At 42.6% G+C, this 15,391-nt stretch overlaps 1 protein-coding gene across 1 annotated transcript in view; it reads left to right on the forward strand.

Annotated features, from left to right (window-relative positions):
* The window catches only part of LOC141094656 (CCN family member 5-like), a 48,786-nt gene extending 43,268 nt beyond the window's left edge, over positions 1 to 5,518 (forward strand). Inside the window, exons 4-5 of the mRNA XM_073580491.1 lie at positions 970 to 1,139; positions 4,829 to 5,518. Of these exons, the coding sequence (XP_073436592.1) occupies positions 970 to 1,139; positions 4,829 to 5,050 (392 nt within the window). The 3' untranslated portion in view covers positions 5,051 to 5,518. The remainder of the gene's footprint in view (positions 1 to 969; positions 1,140 to 4,828) is intronic.
* Positions 5,519 to 15,391: the final 9,873 nt, after the last annotated feature.

Genomic DNA, 15,391 nt, shown 5'->3' on the forward strand with positions numbered 1-15,391 from the left:
AATCTGGGTTCTTGTGGGTTTCCTCCGAGTACTCAATTTTTTTTTTGTCAATTTAAAAGCATCCAGTTAGAATACTTTGATTTCATATCAACCTGACCATAGTATGTGTCTGATACTTGGAAATTAGATACTTAATTCCTAGGGAGAGGGACTGATATAAGTGGATAATTATCTGCACATTCGATTAAATACCACTTTGCCACATCTACAGTCTTTTGAGCAGGTCATGAATCTTACCAAGTCATCCTCTTTTGTTATATTGGCAGTATCAATGTATGTTCCGTCCTGTTACGGTGCTGTCATCTTATCTTGCTAAGTTCAGTTGTATCACAGGTAACCAATCACTTTAAAGAACAAACGGATATAGGACTGCACAGCCAAACAAGTTGTTTTCAAAAAAATGTTTTAAATATACTATCACGACAAATTTTAAAACTCCTTTAAAATACATTGATATTCCTCAGCCACGCAAGCTACAGTATTACCTGACCCTCAGTTTGGCCTATTGGCTTCTTCTTGGGCAAGCTTTCCCTTGAAGATGGTGACAGGTGAAACCTTGGATTGGGCAATAGCTTACATGCTGCATGGGACATTAATGTATATAGCATTTGAAATTTGGAATTGAATAATTATAATCAAATACCTTTGTTGATACGACTTTTCTCGTTGTTCTTTAAGATGATTCATTACTTATGGTACAACAGGATTTTACAAAATAAGAGGACGGTGCTGTTACTGGTCTGAGCATACTGTAAGTATAGTGAAAAAGGAGAATTTAGGAGAATTTTTGATTTGCTCGAGAGACCGTAGAAGCAGTAAAGTGATATTTAATACGATTTTTATTTAGAAAGACTTATATCGGAGCCTTTCTATAGATTACAGAAAGTGCCTGATTGCCCTGTTAGATTTTTAATTTCTGTACATTTTTGCAGTATATGTTGGATATGCACTACATGTTTTTGTTGCTAGGCATGATGGAGTCTAACTGCCCTGAGTGGAGCACAGAATGGGGATCTTGTTCTGTTGACTGTGGCATTGGGATCTCTCTAAGAGTGACAAACCAGAATCTATTCTGCAGACTGAAAAGCCAGAGCCGCCTGTGTATGGTGAGACCCTGTGGAGACCTCTCAGTTGACACAGTAAGTGTTAATGACCCTGAACCTGGCCATGTGCCATATCTCCACCCAAACTATGTGATGCCAAGTATTTCACACATGGTCTCAAGATGAAAACTGCAAATCATCAGCAATTGTTAAAACATAGGCTAACCCTATAATACCCCGTTGCCACAAAATTAGCAGTGATTGCTTGAGACATGAATTCCAGAAGGTTAATGAAGGTGTCATGGGGATGTTAGCAGCAGTTCCTGTAAGTCCTGTAAGTTGTCTGGTGCGCCCTTCATAGATCGGAATTGTTATTCCAAGCTCATCCCACAAGTGTTCAGTTGGATTTAGAGCTCTGGATTTAGAAACAAGTTACAGTGGGTACGGAAAGTATTCAGACCCCATTACATTTTTCACTCTTCTTTTCATTGCAGCCATTTGGTAAATTCAAAAAAGCACATTTTTTTCGCATTAATGTACACGCTGCACCCCATCTTGACTGAAAAAAATCAGAAATGTAGAAATTTTTGGAAATTTATTAAAAAAAGAAAAATAAATATCACATGGTTATAAGTATTCAGCCCCTTTGCTCAGTATTGAGTAGAAGCACCCTTTTTAGCTAGTATAGCCATGAGTCTTCTTGGGAATGATGCAACAAGTTCTTCACACCTTGGTTTAGGGATCCTCTGCCATTCTTCCTTGCAGATCCTCTTCAGTTCCATCAGATTGGATGGTGAACGTTGGTGGACAGCCATTTTCAGGTCTCTCCAGAGATGCTCAATTGGGTTTAGGCCAGGGCTCTGGCTGGGCCAGTCAAGAATGGTCACAGAGTTGTCCTGGAGACACTCCTTTATTATTTTAGCTGTGTGCTTAGGGTCACTGTCTTGTTAGAAGGTGAACCTTTGGCCAAGCCTGAGGTCCAGAGCACTCTGGAAGAGGATTTCATCCAGGATATCTCTGTCCCTGCAGCTGAAAAACACCCTCCTAGCATGATGCTGCCACCACCATGTTTCACTGTTTGGATTGTATTGGGCAGGTAATGAGCAGTGCCTGGTTTTCACCACACATACCGCTTAGAATTATCACCAAAAAGTTCTATCTTCATTTCATCAGACCAGAGAATCTTATTTCTCATAGTCTGGGAGTCTTTCATTTGTTTTTTTAAGCAAACTCTATGCGGGCTTTCATATGTCTGGCACTGAGGAGAGGCTTCCGTCAGGCCACTTTGCCATAAAGGACCGACTGGTGGAGAGCTGCAGTGATAGTTGACTTTGTGGAATTTTCTCCCATCTCCCTACTGCATCTGTGGAGCTCAGCCACAGTGATCTTGGGGTTCTTCTTTACCTCTCTCACCAAGGCTCTTCTCCCATGATTCATCAGTTTGGCTGGACGGCCAGGTCTAGGAAGACTTCTGGTGGTCCCAAACTTCCTCCATTTAAGGATTATGGAGGCCACTATGCTCTTAGGAACCTTGAGTACAGCAGAAATTCTTTTGTAACCTTGGTCAGATCTGTGCCTTGCCACAATTCTGTCTCTGAGCTCCTTGGCCAGTTCCTTTGACCTCATGATTCTCATGTGGTCTGACATGCACTTTGAGTTGTGAGGGCTTATATAGACAGGTGTGTGCCTTTCCAAATCAAGTCCTATCAGTTTAATTAAACACAGCTGGACTCCAATAAAGGAGTAGAACCATCTCAATGAGGATCACAAGGAAATAGACAGCGTGTGACTTAAATATGAGTGTCTGATCAAAGAGTCTGAAAACTTATGACCATGTGATATTTCAGATTTTCTTTTTTAATAAATTTGCAAAAATTTGTACATTTCCTGTTTTTTTTCACTCAAGATGGGGTGCCGAGTGAGAAAAAAATGTACTTTTTTGAATTTACCAAATGGCTGCAATGAAACAAAGAGTGAAAAATTTAAAGGGGTCTGAATACTTTCTGCACTCACATTGTATCTCCTTGGACTCTTTGTTAAGTTCCTCAAACCATCCATGAGTAGTTTTTTGCAGTGCGAGAAGACTGATGCGCTGTTGTAAGAGGCACCACCTTTACCGAATACTGCTGCCATGAAAGGGAGTACTTGGCTTTTTACTTTGTTGAATGGTTATTTAGGTGATACTTGTCACAGCCACATGACCAAGGTTTTTGAGCAAAACATTTTCCAGGGTATCACACTGCCTCCCCCAGCTTTTCTTCTTGCCATAGTGCATCCAGGTGCCATCTCTTCCCAAGATTGGTGATTCACACACAGCCGGCCTTCTACACGAAAAAAAAAAAGCAAGGTTTGTCACCCAGACCACCTTCTTCAATGGCCGAGCTAATGCAAACATGCTCATTCAGGTAATTTCAGCAATGGATAGGAACCATACATATAGCTAGCTGTGATGCTCTGTGTGTCTGACACCTTTTTACCATAGCTAGTAATAACTAGCTGAGTAATTTTTGCAACATCAGCTCTTCTGTGGACCCTTTGTCTTATGCTTTATTTAGTCTTGGGCACTCATAAACCAGTCCCCAGTTCACCAAATGTGCTCCTTTTGACTACTTGTGTTGGGTATTTACAATTGCATACCGGGAACACCCAACAACATGTGATGTATAACAGGAAATCTTCACATAACCTACCATATACGAGGAATACCCCACAAGTCCTGACATATATTGGACCCACCCTACAAGACCCACTGTATGGTGGGAAACCCCACAAATTCAGCTGTAAACTGCGAACACCCTTAATATCACACTGTATCCTGGGAACACCCAAGATCTGCCATATACCAAGAAAACTCCAAAAGACCCAGCATATACCAGGAAACCCCCACGAAACCAGCCATATGCCATGATCACCATGCAAGACTGACAATATACCAGTAAAATTCCACAAGACATGATTTATACTGGGAACACCTCACAAGACCTGCTGTACATTGGGAACACAACACAAACCTCACCATATACCAGGAACACCTATCCAAGTCCAATAATATATCGGGATCACCCCACTAGACAGACTGTGACTACCGAGGAATAATCCACAAGACTTGCCATATACCAGGATCACCTCACAAGATCTGTCTTTTTGAAGATCGTATGAACCAGTCATCTAGCCATCGAAATTTGTTCCCTTTGTGAAGTCACTGTAATCCTTACACTTGCCCATTTTTCCTGCTTCTAATGCATCAACCTAAAGAACTGACTGTTCACTAGCTGCCTAGTATATGCCATCATTGACACGTGTCATGGTCACAAAGTTATTCACTTGAACATTATTGCTTTTACTTCGAATGTTTTGTCTGATCGGCATATACTGAACTTAATGGCGAATATCTAGAGAAATACATGCTGTATTGCTGTATATACAGTAAATGCAGTTAGCCAATGTAGGGAGTCTGGCTGACAAGGGTCGTCACACAAGCACAATGTACTACACAACAGGCCTCATTATTTATAGATGGTGTGACTGATCCTTATCCTGTGCAGTGGACGTCCTACACTGCAGCTGTCAGCTCACTTCATATTATGAAGGAACGTGTGACTTCATCCTTTCACTGGCAGATTATAACCAGATTATTCATATATCCACTGCTCCTATGAAAAGGACAGGCATCTGTAAAACTGTGGAGAACTTGTCCTCTCATTACATGAATATTCTCCATGGGTTTCTCTGTTTTCTCTTTTTATCTTGCCAATGACATATACTAACACATCTTCTTCCTTCAGGCAGGAGCACCTTGTGTCCCCGTCCTGCAGGCTTCTCATCTAGTAAGGTTGGAGTTCCCTGGTTGTCAAAGTGTCCGCCGCTTCCTACTCAAGTTTTGTGGCTCCTGTGGTATGAGGAAATGTGTCCCTCATCAGACATCAACGGAGATAGTGGAGTTTCAGTGTACAGATGGACGTAGCAGGAGATTGATGATGTTCATCCTCTCATGTGTCTGCTACTAGAAGACGGCAACGAACCCAGGAGCAAGATAATGGTGGCCCAAATGTCCAAATCTATGTCATCTGCCCAGACCCTCGATTTACAGAAGCACATTATGTCATAATATTAGTCAGATTTGTTCCAGCTCAAATCTTACATAGACTCGATGTGACCCTACGGAGCCATATTTCCCATATATAGGACAATGGAGGCCGCAATACTCATTTCTGAATTTTGATCTTCATTTCCCTATACATCATAACTCTGCCAAAATGACTGCAAGAAGAGACTTGATTGTAGATCATAACCGTGGACACACACACATGCTTTTGCGTAGGAGCTGTAGACATAAAACTGTCGAAGATTTATAATCAAGACTATTTATAAAGTTATTATCTACACGTTGGGAAAGCTTTAGTGAAAAAAAAATCATGTTATTTCAATACCTTATGGGGATTGTCCACTTGAATAAAATTATATTTTAATGTTAATTTATACAACGTAATAATATACTTGTGTAGGGTCGGTAGGCCGGGCTGGGTGGTCCCTCTGTATACCACGCAGTGACGCACAGAGAAAAGATGGAGGCAGATTTCGGGTGCAACGAGTCCAAGTTTATTTCCCGACTGACGGCCCTCACGATACACCGCAAATTCTCTTCATGGCCCTCCGTGTCCAGGCCCCGTTACACACACACCGTACTTATCACCAGGGACGTAAATACACGTACCGTCCCTTTTCGCTTAACGACATTCCTGTCCGCTCGGTCATTGTGGCCGCCTTAGGCCCGTACACCAACAGTAATTTTTCTGGTCAGGTATCGTCTTCAACTCGGTATGTGTTTCCCCGGGGCCTCGTCTGTACTGTGGTACTTCATGTCAGGACCACCCCCCTGACTTCCTTTCTCCTCAGTCCCCTGGATAGGTTTTCCTCACAGTGCACCAAGTGTCACAGTCTCCTCATCACTTGAGCTCCCCCTGGGGACTGGAATCTTCTGGAACCCTCCTGTCAAATTTATAGCTTTCCCAGTTCCCTGTAACTCCGCCCCCCATGACCAACGGTTTCTTAGCCCTAAGCTGATGTCAAGTCCTATGCTCACACTCCTCCCTGCCCTCTAATGTCAATTCCAGGTACTACACGTCACCTACACTTTCTTAGCTGTTTTCCCTTCTGTCATAACTGACATCCTGCCTGACAAGTGCAAACTCCTTTGAAACCTGACCAGTCAGTCGTCCGTCAGGTCACCTTCCCTACACTTGTATTAACCAATGAGCCATGGTCAACAGCAGCTCTACTCAATATTTGTGCTGGACACAAGAGAGCTTAGTATGTTCAGTGCTGTGTGTGAATGGGGCTGATTGGTTGATTAATTTCAATAGGTAAGCCAGACCCCTTATCTGTCTATTTATTATTATGTTTGAGCCATTATTTATTGCAGCGACTTACAAATATTATTTATGCCTTTCCCCATTTTAAATTTACCATCAATATGTCTGGGAGGAAACCGACAGAAACACAAGGAGAACATACAAACTCTGTTCAGCCCTTGGTAGGATGTGAACTCAGGACTTGAGAGCTGCAAATCAACAGTCCTAACCACTGAGCCACCATCCTGCTCCTATGAATTGGTCAAAACAGAAAAGGGGAGCTGACTTAGCTATTGAAATGAGCCAGTCAACCAGCCCCCTTCAAAACAGTACTGGTCCCATGACAGCACAGAAAAATATCTTTCATGGAAAACAGGAGATAGAGGTAGAACTTCCGGGACCACTACTGACATCTGCAGATGCGGGCAATTTAGTTTTTAACATAATTACTGTATTTTTCGGATTATACGACACACTTTTTCCCCCCAATTTGGGGGGAAAATTGGGATGTGTCTTATAATGCGGATATACCTTAGGCTATGTGCACACGTATGCATAAAATTTCTGCCTAAAAACAGGACTCCTTCCCAGAAAACGCACGTTTTTTTCCGTACAATTTTGCCGCTATTTTTGCGGCAATTTTTGCATGTTTTTGCCGCGATTGTTTTCCCCGTGTCCCCAGACACATAGAAAATAGCCAGAAATGCGGAATTTTCCACGAAATTACTGAGCATGCTGCGTTTTTTACTGCAAAGCGGTTTTTTTGCGGAAAAAAATGCATCAATATGCACAAAAAGTGCAAAATGCATTAAAATGAATGGGAAGCTTCTTTTAAGCATTTTTTAAGCGGATTTTTTGGTAAATCCGTGAAAAAAATGCGAAAAAAACGCTGTGTGTGAACACAGCCTAACAGGTACCGTTGCTGCAGGCTGCAGACTGGGATGAGGGGGTGTCCGGTGGTGATGTGGGGGTGTCTCCAATGCTGCGGGGGCTCTGCTGACATGTTGTGAAAGGCCAGAGCCCCCGCAGTTCCATGGTTTCCTATGCCGTGGACTCTGGTAAAAGGGTCGCCGGGGGCAGCGCATGCGCAGACAGAGATCTTGGCACCTATTTTAACCAAAACACTCTCCAATAATGAATATTCGAAGCAGCTCAGAGTATTTTTGTGGGGTGTGTACTGATATTGGGGAATGTAATGTTTTCCATTTTGGATGTAACATTAGAACTCCATCTGTGCATGTCAGGGAGGATCAGACTTTATCATGGTGAGTCCTTTGAACTACTGAATCATAACAATATCTTGAAGGACATGAAGCTCACATAGATTTATAGTAGTCTAGTAGATGTCCATATCGTACAGACACGTGGCCTTAAATCCCTGTAGATGTTGAAGTTTACCACAAAATCTCTTCTTTTCCACCCCTGATTTCCCCCAGTAGATGAATTCCCCCACTAGATAAATTGTGGCACCTGAAAGGGGAGAGATTTGTGTTTGAGGAGCTGGACAAACACCATGAATGGGAATAGTATGGAGGTGGAGCGTAAATACACTGCTCAAAAAAATAAAGGGAACACTGAAATACCACATCCTAGATATCACTGAATGAAATATTCCAGTTGCAAATCTTTATTCATGACATAGTTGAATGCGTTAAGGACAATACAATATAAAAAATGATCAATGTAAATCAAAATTGATATCCCATGGAGGTCTGGATTTGGAATGATACTCAAAACCAATGTGGAAAATCAAATTACAGGCTGATCCAACTTCAGTGGAAATGCCTCAAGACAATGAAATTATAGTAGTGTGTGTGGCCTCCATGTGCCTGTATGACCTCCCTACAATGCCTTGGCATGCTCCTAATGAGGCGGCGGATGTTCTCCTGAGAGATCTCCTCCCAGACCTGGATTAAAGGATCAGTCAAATTCGCGACAGTCGGTGGTGCAACATGGCGTTGGTGGATGGAACGAAACATGATATTGCAGATGTGCTCTATTGGATTCAAGTCTGGAGAATGGGCAGGCCAGTCCATAACATCAATGGCTTCATCGAGCAGGAACTGCTGGCACATTTTATTATTATTATTATTATTATTATTTATTTATATAGCACCATTGATTTCATGGTGCTGCACATGAGAAAGGGATACATACAAATTATAGATATCACTTACAGTAAACAAACTTACAATAATAGATGGAAGAGGACTCTGCCCTTGCGGGCTTACATTCTACAGGAAGGTGGGGAAGGAGATAGTAGGTTGGGGGTTTGCAGCAGCTCGGATGTTGGTGAGGCGGTAGCTCTGGTAGTGGTGAGAAGTCATTGCAGGCTGTAAGCTTTCCTGAAGAGGTGGGTTTTCAAGTTTCGTCTGAAGGATCCGAATGTGGTTGATAGTCGAATGTGTTGAGGCAAAGAATTCAAGAGGATGAGGGATATTCGGGAAAAATCTTGGAGGCGGTTGAGTGAGGAGCGAATAAGTGTGGAGGAGAGAAGGAGGTCTTGGGAGGACCGCAGATTACGTGAGGGAAGGTATCGGGAGATTAGTTCAGAGACATATGGAGGAGACAGGTTATAGATGGCCTTGTAGGTCAGTATTAGTAATTTGAACTGGATACGCTGAGGGAATGGGAGCCAGTGAAGAGATTTGCAGAGGGGAGAAGCAGAGGAGTAGTGAGGAGAGAGATGAATTAGTTGGGCAGCAGAGTTAAGGATGGACTGGAGAGGTGCGAGGATGTTAGCAGGGAGGCCACAGAAAAGAATGTTGCAGTAGTCGAGGCGGGAGATGAGGAGGGCATGCACAAGCATTTTAGTAGATTGAGGGTGGAGGAAAGGACAGATTCTGGAAATAATTTTGAGCTGGAGGCGACAGGAGGTAGATAGAGCTTTCCATGTGCATTCCATGTGCAATTTGAATGACAGAGCAGAGTCAAGGGTTTCTCCGAGGCAGCTGACTTCTGGTACGGGGGAAAGCGTGATGTCGTTAATTGTGATAGATCAGGTAAGGAAGATCTGTGAGATGGGGGAAAGATGATGAGCTCAGATTTGTCCACATTGAGTTTGAGGAAGCGAGAGGAGAAGGAGGATATGGCTGATAGATATTCCGAGATTCTGGACAGCAGAGAGGTGACGTCTGGGCCAGAGAGGTAGATCTGTGTGTCATAAGCGAAAAGGTGGTACTGGAATCCATGGGATTTTATGAGTTGCCCCAGGTCAAGTGAATAGATTGAGAAGAGTAGGGGTCCTAGAACAGAGCCTTGGGGGACTCCAACAGAGAGAGGGTGGAATGAGGAGGTAGTTTGGGAGTGGGAGACGCTGAATGTGCGGTTGGAAAGGTATGAGGAGATCCAGGATAGGGCAAGGTCTTTGATGCCAAAGGAGGAGAGGATCTGTAGTAGGAGGCAGTGGTCAATTGTGTTGAAAGCAGAAGACAGGTCTAGAAGGAGTAGTATAGAGTATTGTCTGTTAGCTTTGGCTGTAAGTAGGTCATTAGTAAATTTGGTCAGGGCTGTCTCAGTGGAGTGATGGGGGCGGAAACCAAATTGTAGATTGTCAAAGAGCAAGTTAGATGAGAGGTGGGAGGAAAGTTCAGCGTGAACGTGCTGCTCCAGGAGTTTGGAAGCGAATGGAAGCAGAGATATTGTGCGATAGCTGGACATAGCAGTTGGGTCGAGGGTTGGCTTTTTAAGGATAGGCGTGATTGTGGCATGTTTGAAAGCAGAAGGGAAGGTACCAGAAGTTAGTGATAGGTTGAAGAGGTGGATTAGGGATGGGATAAGAGTGGTGGTGAGGTTGGGGAGGAGGTGGAATGGGATGGTGTCGAGTGCACAGGTTGTGATGTATGATTTGGAGAGGAGACAATTAAGCTCCCCTTCAGTGATGTTAGATAGGGATGTTATGGGGTTTGGGCCTTGGTCTGGTATACAAAGGGGTTGTGGTGATTGAACAATGAAGACTTGCCTTGTTTGGTCGGTCTTATTTTTGAAGTGTGTGGCAAAGTCCTCAGCAGAGATGAGGGAGGTTGGAGGGAGCAGTGGTGGGCAGAGGAGGGAGTTAAAAGATTTGAATAACTGTTTGGGATTGTAGAATAGATAAGATACAAGAGTTGTGAAGTTGGCCTGTTTAGCAGAGGTGAGGGCAGATTTGAAAGCGAGTGTTGCCTGTTTGAATGTAGTTAAATCGTCTTGAGAATTTGTTTTCTTCCAACACCGCTCTGTAATCCTGGACACTTGCCAGAGCTTTTTAGTGGTGTTATTGTGCCAGGGTTGTCTGTTGATTTGTCGCACTCTGCCATGAACGAGAGGGGCAACAGTGTCAATAGCTGATGCGAGAGTGGCATTGTAGAAAGCAGTGGCACTGTCTGTGTCGTGGAGTGAGGATATGGATGCCAGTGGTAGAATAGAGTCAGAGAGCGTGTGGGTGTCTAAGTGTGCAAGATTTCTCTGGGGGTGCGCTTGTTGCTGGACATGGGTGACAGATTTCAGCCACATGAGGCCTAGCAATGTCATGCATCAGAAAGAACCTCACAATGAGTCTGAGGATCTTATCCCAGTACCTAGTGGCAGTTAGGGTACCTCTAGCTAGCACATGGAGTGCTGTGCGGCCCTCCAAAGAAATGCCTTCCCACACCATTACTGACCCATTGCTAAACCGGTCATGTTGGAGGATGCTGCAGGCAGTAGAATGTTCTCCATGGCATCTCTAGACTCTATTACATCTGTCTCATGTACTCAGTGTGAACCTGCTCTTACCCATGAATAGCACAGGGCGAAAATGTAAAATTTGCCAATCTTGGTTTTCTCAGGCAAATGCACGGTGTTCAGTTGTAAGCACAACACCCACTTGTTGACGTCGGGCCCTAATACCACCCTCACGAAGTGTGTTTCTGACAGTTTGAGAACACACATGGGTGTTTGTGGCCTGTTGGAGCTCATTTTGCAGGGCTCTGGCACTGCTCCTCTTGTTCCTCTTTGCACAAAGGAGGAGCTAGTGGTCCTGCTGCTGGGTTGTTGCCCTCCTACGGCTCCCTCCACGTCTCCTGGTGTACTGAGCTGTCTCCTGGTATCTGCTACATACTCTGTACACTGTGCTGACAGACACAGCTACCCTTCTTGCCACAGCTCGCATTGATTTTCCATTCTGGATGAGCTGTACTACCTGAGCAATTCCTGTGGGTTGTAGACACTGCTTAATGCTACTGTACAGTACCTCTATGGATGAGAGCAATGACAAAATGGAAGTGTGACCAAAACAAATGTCAAAAAGGAGAACAGAAAAATGTTCTGTGGTTCCCCCTGCAGAACCACTGTTTTATAGGGGTTTTCTTGCTAATTGCCTATAATTTCTACCTGTTGTCTGTTCCATTTGCACAACAGCAGGAGAAATTGATTCAAAATCAGTGTTGCTTCATAACTGGACAGATTGATTTCACAAAAGTGTGATTAACTTGGAGTTACACTGTGTTGTTTGAGGCTATGTGCACACGTATGCAGAAAATTTCTGCATAAAAACAGGACTGCTTCCCAGAAAACGCGCGAATTTTGCACGTTTTTGCTGGGATTTTTTCCACGCGTCCCCAGACACATAGAAAATAGCCAGAAATGCGGAATTTACCGCAAAATTAATGAGCATGCTGCGTTTTTTACCGCAAAGCGTTTTTTTCGCGGTAAAAAACGTATCAATATGCACAAAAAGTGCAAAATGCATTAAAATGAATGGGAAGCTCCTTTTAAGCGTTTTTTGAGTGGATTTTTTGGTAAATCCGCAAGAAAAACGCGAAAAAAACACTGTGTGTGAACACAGCCTGACTGTTCACTTTCTTTTTTGAGCACTGTATATCTTTGTAGGAGGACACACAGAGTAATAAACATGGTTATTTATTACTGTCGGGAGCAAGGTAATTTATTACTGTTGAATCCAAGTATAGGAAAGGTCGCACTCGACAGAATAAAATATAGCTCCTTTATTGACACATAATTACATGTCAGGTCAGAGTGGTGTGGCAAGAGTGGAAGCGCTTGAACAGTGCGAAACGGCCGTTGTCAGCTTGTGAACACTCTTGCCACACCACTCTGACCTGACATGTAAATTATTTATATGCCGACAACATATTCCGCAGCACTTTACAATTCAGAGGTTCATATACAATAATTATATTACAATAATTAAAGCGAAAACAATGACGACACTGCTCGTAAGAGCTTATAATCTACAATGAGGAGAGGGTGACACAAAGTACAGGTGCATATTTAGAATGATGGTCCAGCCATTTTGAGGGAACGGAGAATAGATAAAGGCTGCATGCGCTAGTCACCAGCCAATATTTGTAGTGTTTTTGGGTGCATTGGAGTTTGATGGAGAATTATATTCAGAGAAGTAGAGAATGGACTATATATAAAAAGGACTTTGATTAAGGAACATGATAGGCTACCCTAAACAGATTTGATTTTAGGGAGCGCCTAAAGCTCTGTAAGTTGTGCTTAGTCCTAATTTCTTGGGGTAGCGCATTCTAAAGAACTGGTACAACTTGGGAGAAGTCTTGGACCTGGGAGTGGAAGGTATGTATTAGTGTGGATGTTAGTCAAAATTCACTTGCGGAGCGTGGAGAATGAGTAGGCCAATAAAAAGAAATAAGGGAAATGTGGGGGGCAACGCACTGTGGAGAGCTTTGTGGGTGAGAACAAGCAATTTAAATTGGATCCTATAATGTATGGGCAGCCAATGCAATGACTGGGCACAGAGCGGAAGTGTCCAAGCAGATATTGTCCTAAAAATCCTACAATGTCTCTGAGTTATAGTGGAGGACAATCCTAGTGCAGTGATAATCCAAGGATCAGGACCCACTGATGTTAAAAAGCCTGAGTCTGCACTACTGAGAACAGATGTCTCTGCATTGTCATGGAACTCTTATGTGGATCCAGATCACTATGGATAGCACCGGTTTTATGTGAATAGACCAGGGTACCAGCATATTTGATGATTTTGATCTTCAAATGATCTCTGAACTGAAGAGGTGGCTAAAAACTTTACATTTTCTTCTTATAAAAAAAATCCAGGTTTGGAAATAATAAGATTATAGATTATGACCATACAGATCAGTAAGGCTCTGTTCACATGGAGTTTTTTGAGGCGTTCAAAAATGAGTTATCAAATGAAATCCGCTTCAGTAAACACTTCTTTTGGGGAGGATATTGAAGTTTTGTCTTTTCCAGAAGCGGGCTTGAAAAGTTTGACAAAAACGTATGGAAGATCATTTATGGTACGTAAGCCACCAGGGTTTCAAGGTTTGGGTCCATATTGCAGAGGAGAATACTGTGTTAATTAATTCTATATATTTATTTATTTTGAATCTGCCATCTTGTAGTTGGTATAAAATAGCCCTCTAATTCTTCCAATTTACCATGAGATATGAAAGCACTGGAGAAGTCATACTGACCAATGAGAATGATCCTTAGGTGATGTCAGGCTCTGAGATCCAAAAACAATGGGGCTCATTCAAAAAGACAATCCCATTTTCAGCTGATATTGGAACCACTCCCTCTCCCCTAAGGTCTTTTTCTAAAATTGGCCAATGAATAATTATTAGTCAAATGAACACTCATTCATCAATGACCCTACACAAAGACAAAGCAAAGACTACATTACTGAATATTGGATTTTTTTTGGTTGATGATCTATCCAGTGCTGATCACCAAACAAAAAAACTCCAACAAGCTCGACCGGTGTTCTGAATGATTATGGTTGCTCAACGATCCTTCAGTCAAGATAAACAATCGTTCGTTTTACAATATCAGCCGAGAATCTTCATTATGGTCATATCTCATTTGAGTTTTTAACCCAATGTGTATGGACTCCCTTATGATCCATTTACACTGCGCAATGCATAATATAAAGTGACCGGCGACATGATTCCTAGTCAGTGGTCATTTAATAGTATGTTTACACAGGCCCACCTGGTTTAGATGTGCACTGAGCAATCAGCAATAAATCGATCTGTGCATAAAGGCCACCATTGATCTCAGCAGCACAAGGTCTGTTTGCACAGTACAATGTGCTGTCGAGAATGATGATCTTTTGTGCTAACCAAAAGCGTTTTGCTCGTTTATTGGGGCATTCCCAACTTGTTTAGACTGCATAATTATCATGAAATGAGCATTCCTAGCAGTGCTTGCTCACGATTATCGTGCACAGTGAATGGACCTTTAGACCATGATTACAACAAAGATTACAATCTGTACATAGAAAAACAAATGTCACATATTTTATTGCTGAAAGCCTGAGTCTGCACTGCTGAAAGCTAGTGATGACAACAGGTCTTGTCCTCTCCGATGTCATAAGTAATCTCAACCAACCTTTCTTTCGAAATAAGGGCTCATTCAGATATCAGTTTTTCGCGTATGAGTTCTATCAGTGTTTTTCATGGATCAAACCGAACCTATTACAATTTATGGGGCTTTTTCATGTGTCCATGTACTTTTGTGGACCGAGCGGTCAGCACAAAATCACGGATCAATCTCAGTTTCGCAAATTTAAGTCTTTGGTTCTGTGAAAAACTTAGATAACCTTCGGATGCCATTGTATGCTGTCCATTTTCATGGACTGTTTGATAGGAGAAGCTTGAGAAACCTCCTCCAGTTGTTTATTTTTTCATACAACAAATGATGAAAATCTGCTAGTAAAAACTGACATATTGACCAAACTTTGATGAAAATCAGATACAAAACATTGATGAAAACTTGACCATTTTTTGAGATGAGAAAAATCTGAAGAGTTATAACTGAAGAGTTGCTGAGGGAGTAATGCTGGTCCCAACGTAGACCAGGGGTTACTTTAGGACACGACTATGACAGATGTGATGCAGGTAGCTCATGTTATATAGCAGCCACATTGATGGGCAGAAGTTGCTACGCTTATCTGGAGACTTGTATGCGAGTAATTCCCATGCTGAAGTACTGAAGTGAAAGTATCTGTGAGTAGTGGGCAGCACCAAGAGACAG

Source organism: Dendrobates tinctorius, unplaced genomic scaffold (assembly GCF_039654945.1).
Source record: "Dendrobates tinctorius isolate UK_male_01 unplaced genomic scaffold, ASM3965494v1 ptg000065l, whole genome shotgun sequence".
Classification (NCBI taxonomy): Eukaryota; Metazoa; Chordata; class Amphibia; order Anura; family Dendrobatidae; genus Dendrobates; species Dendrobates tinctorius.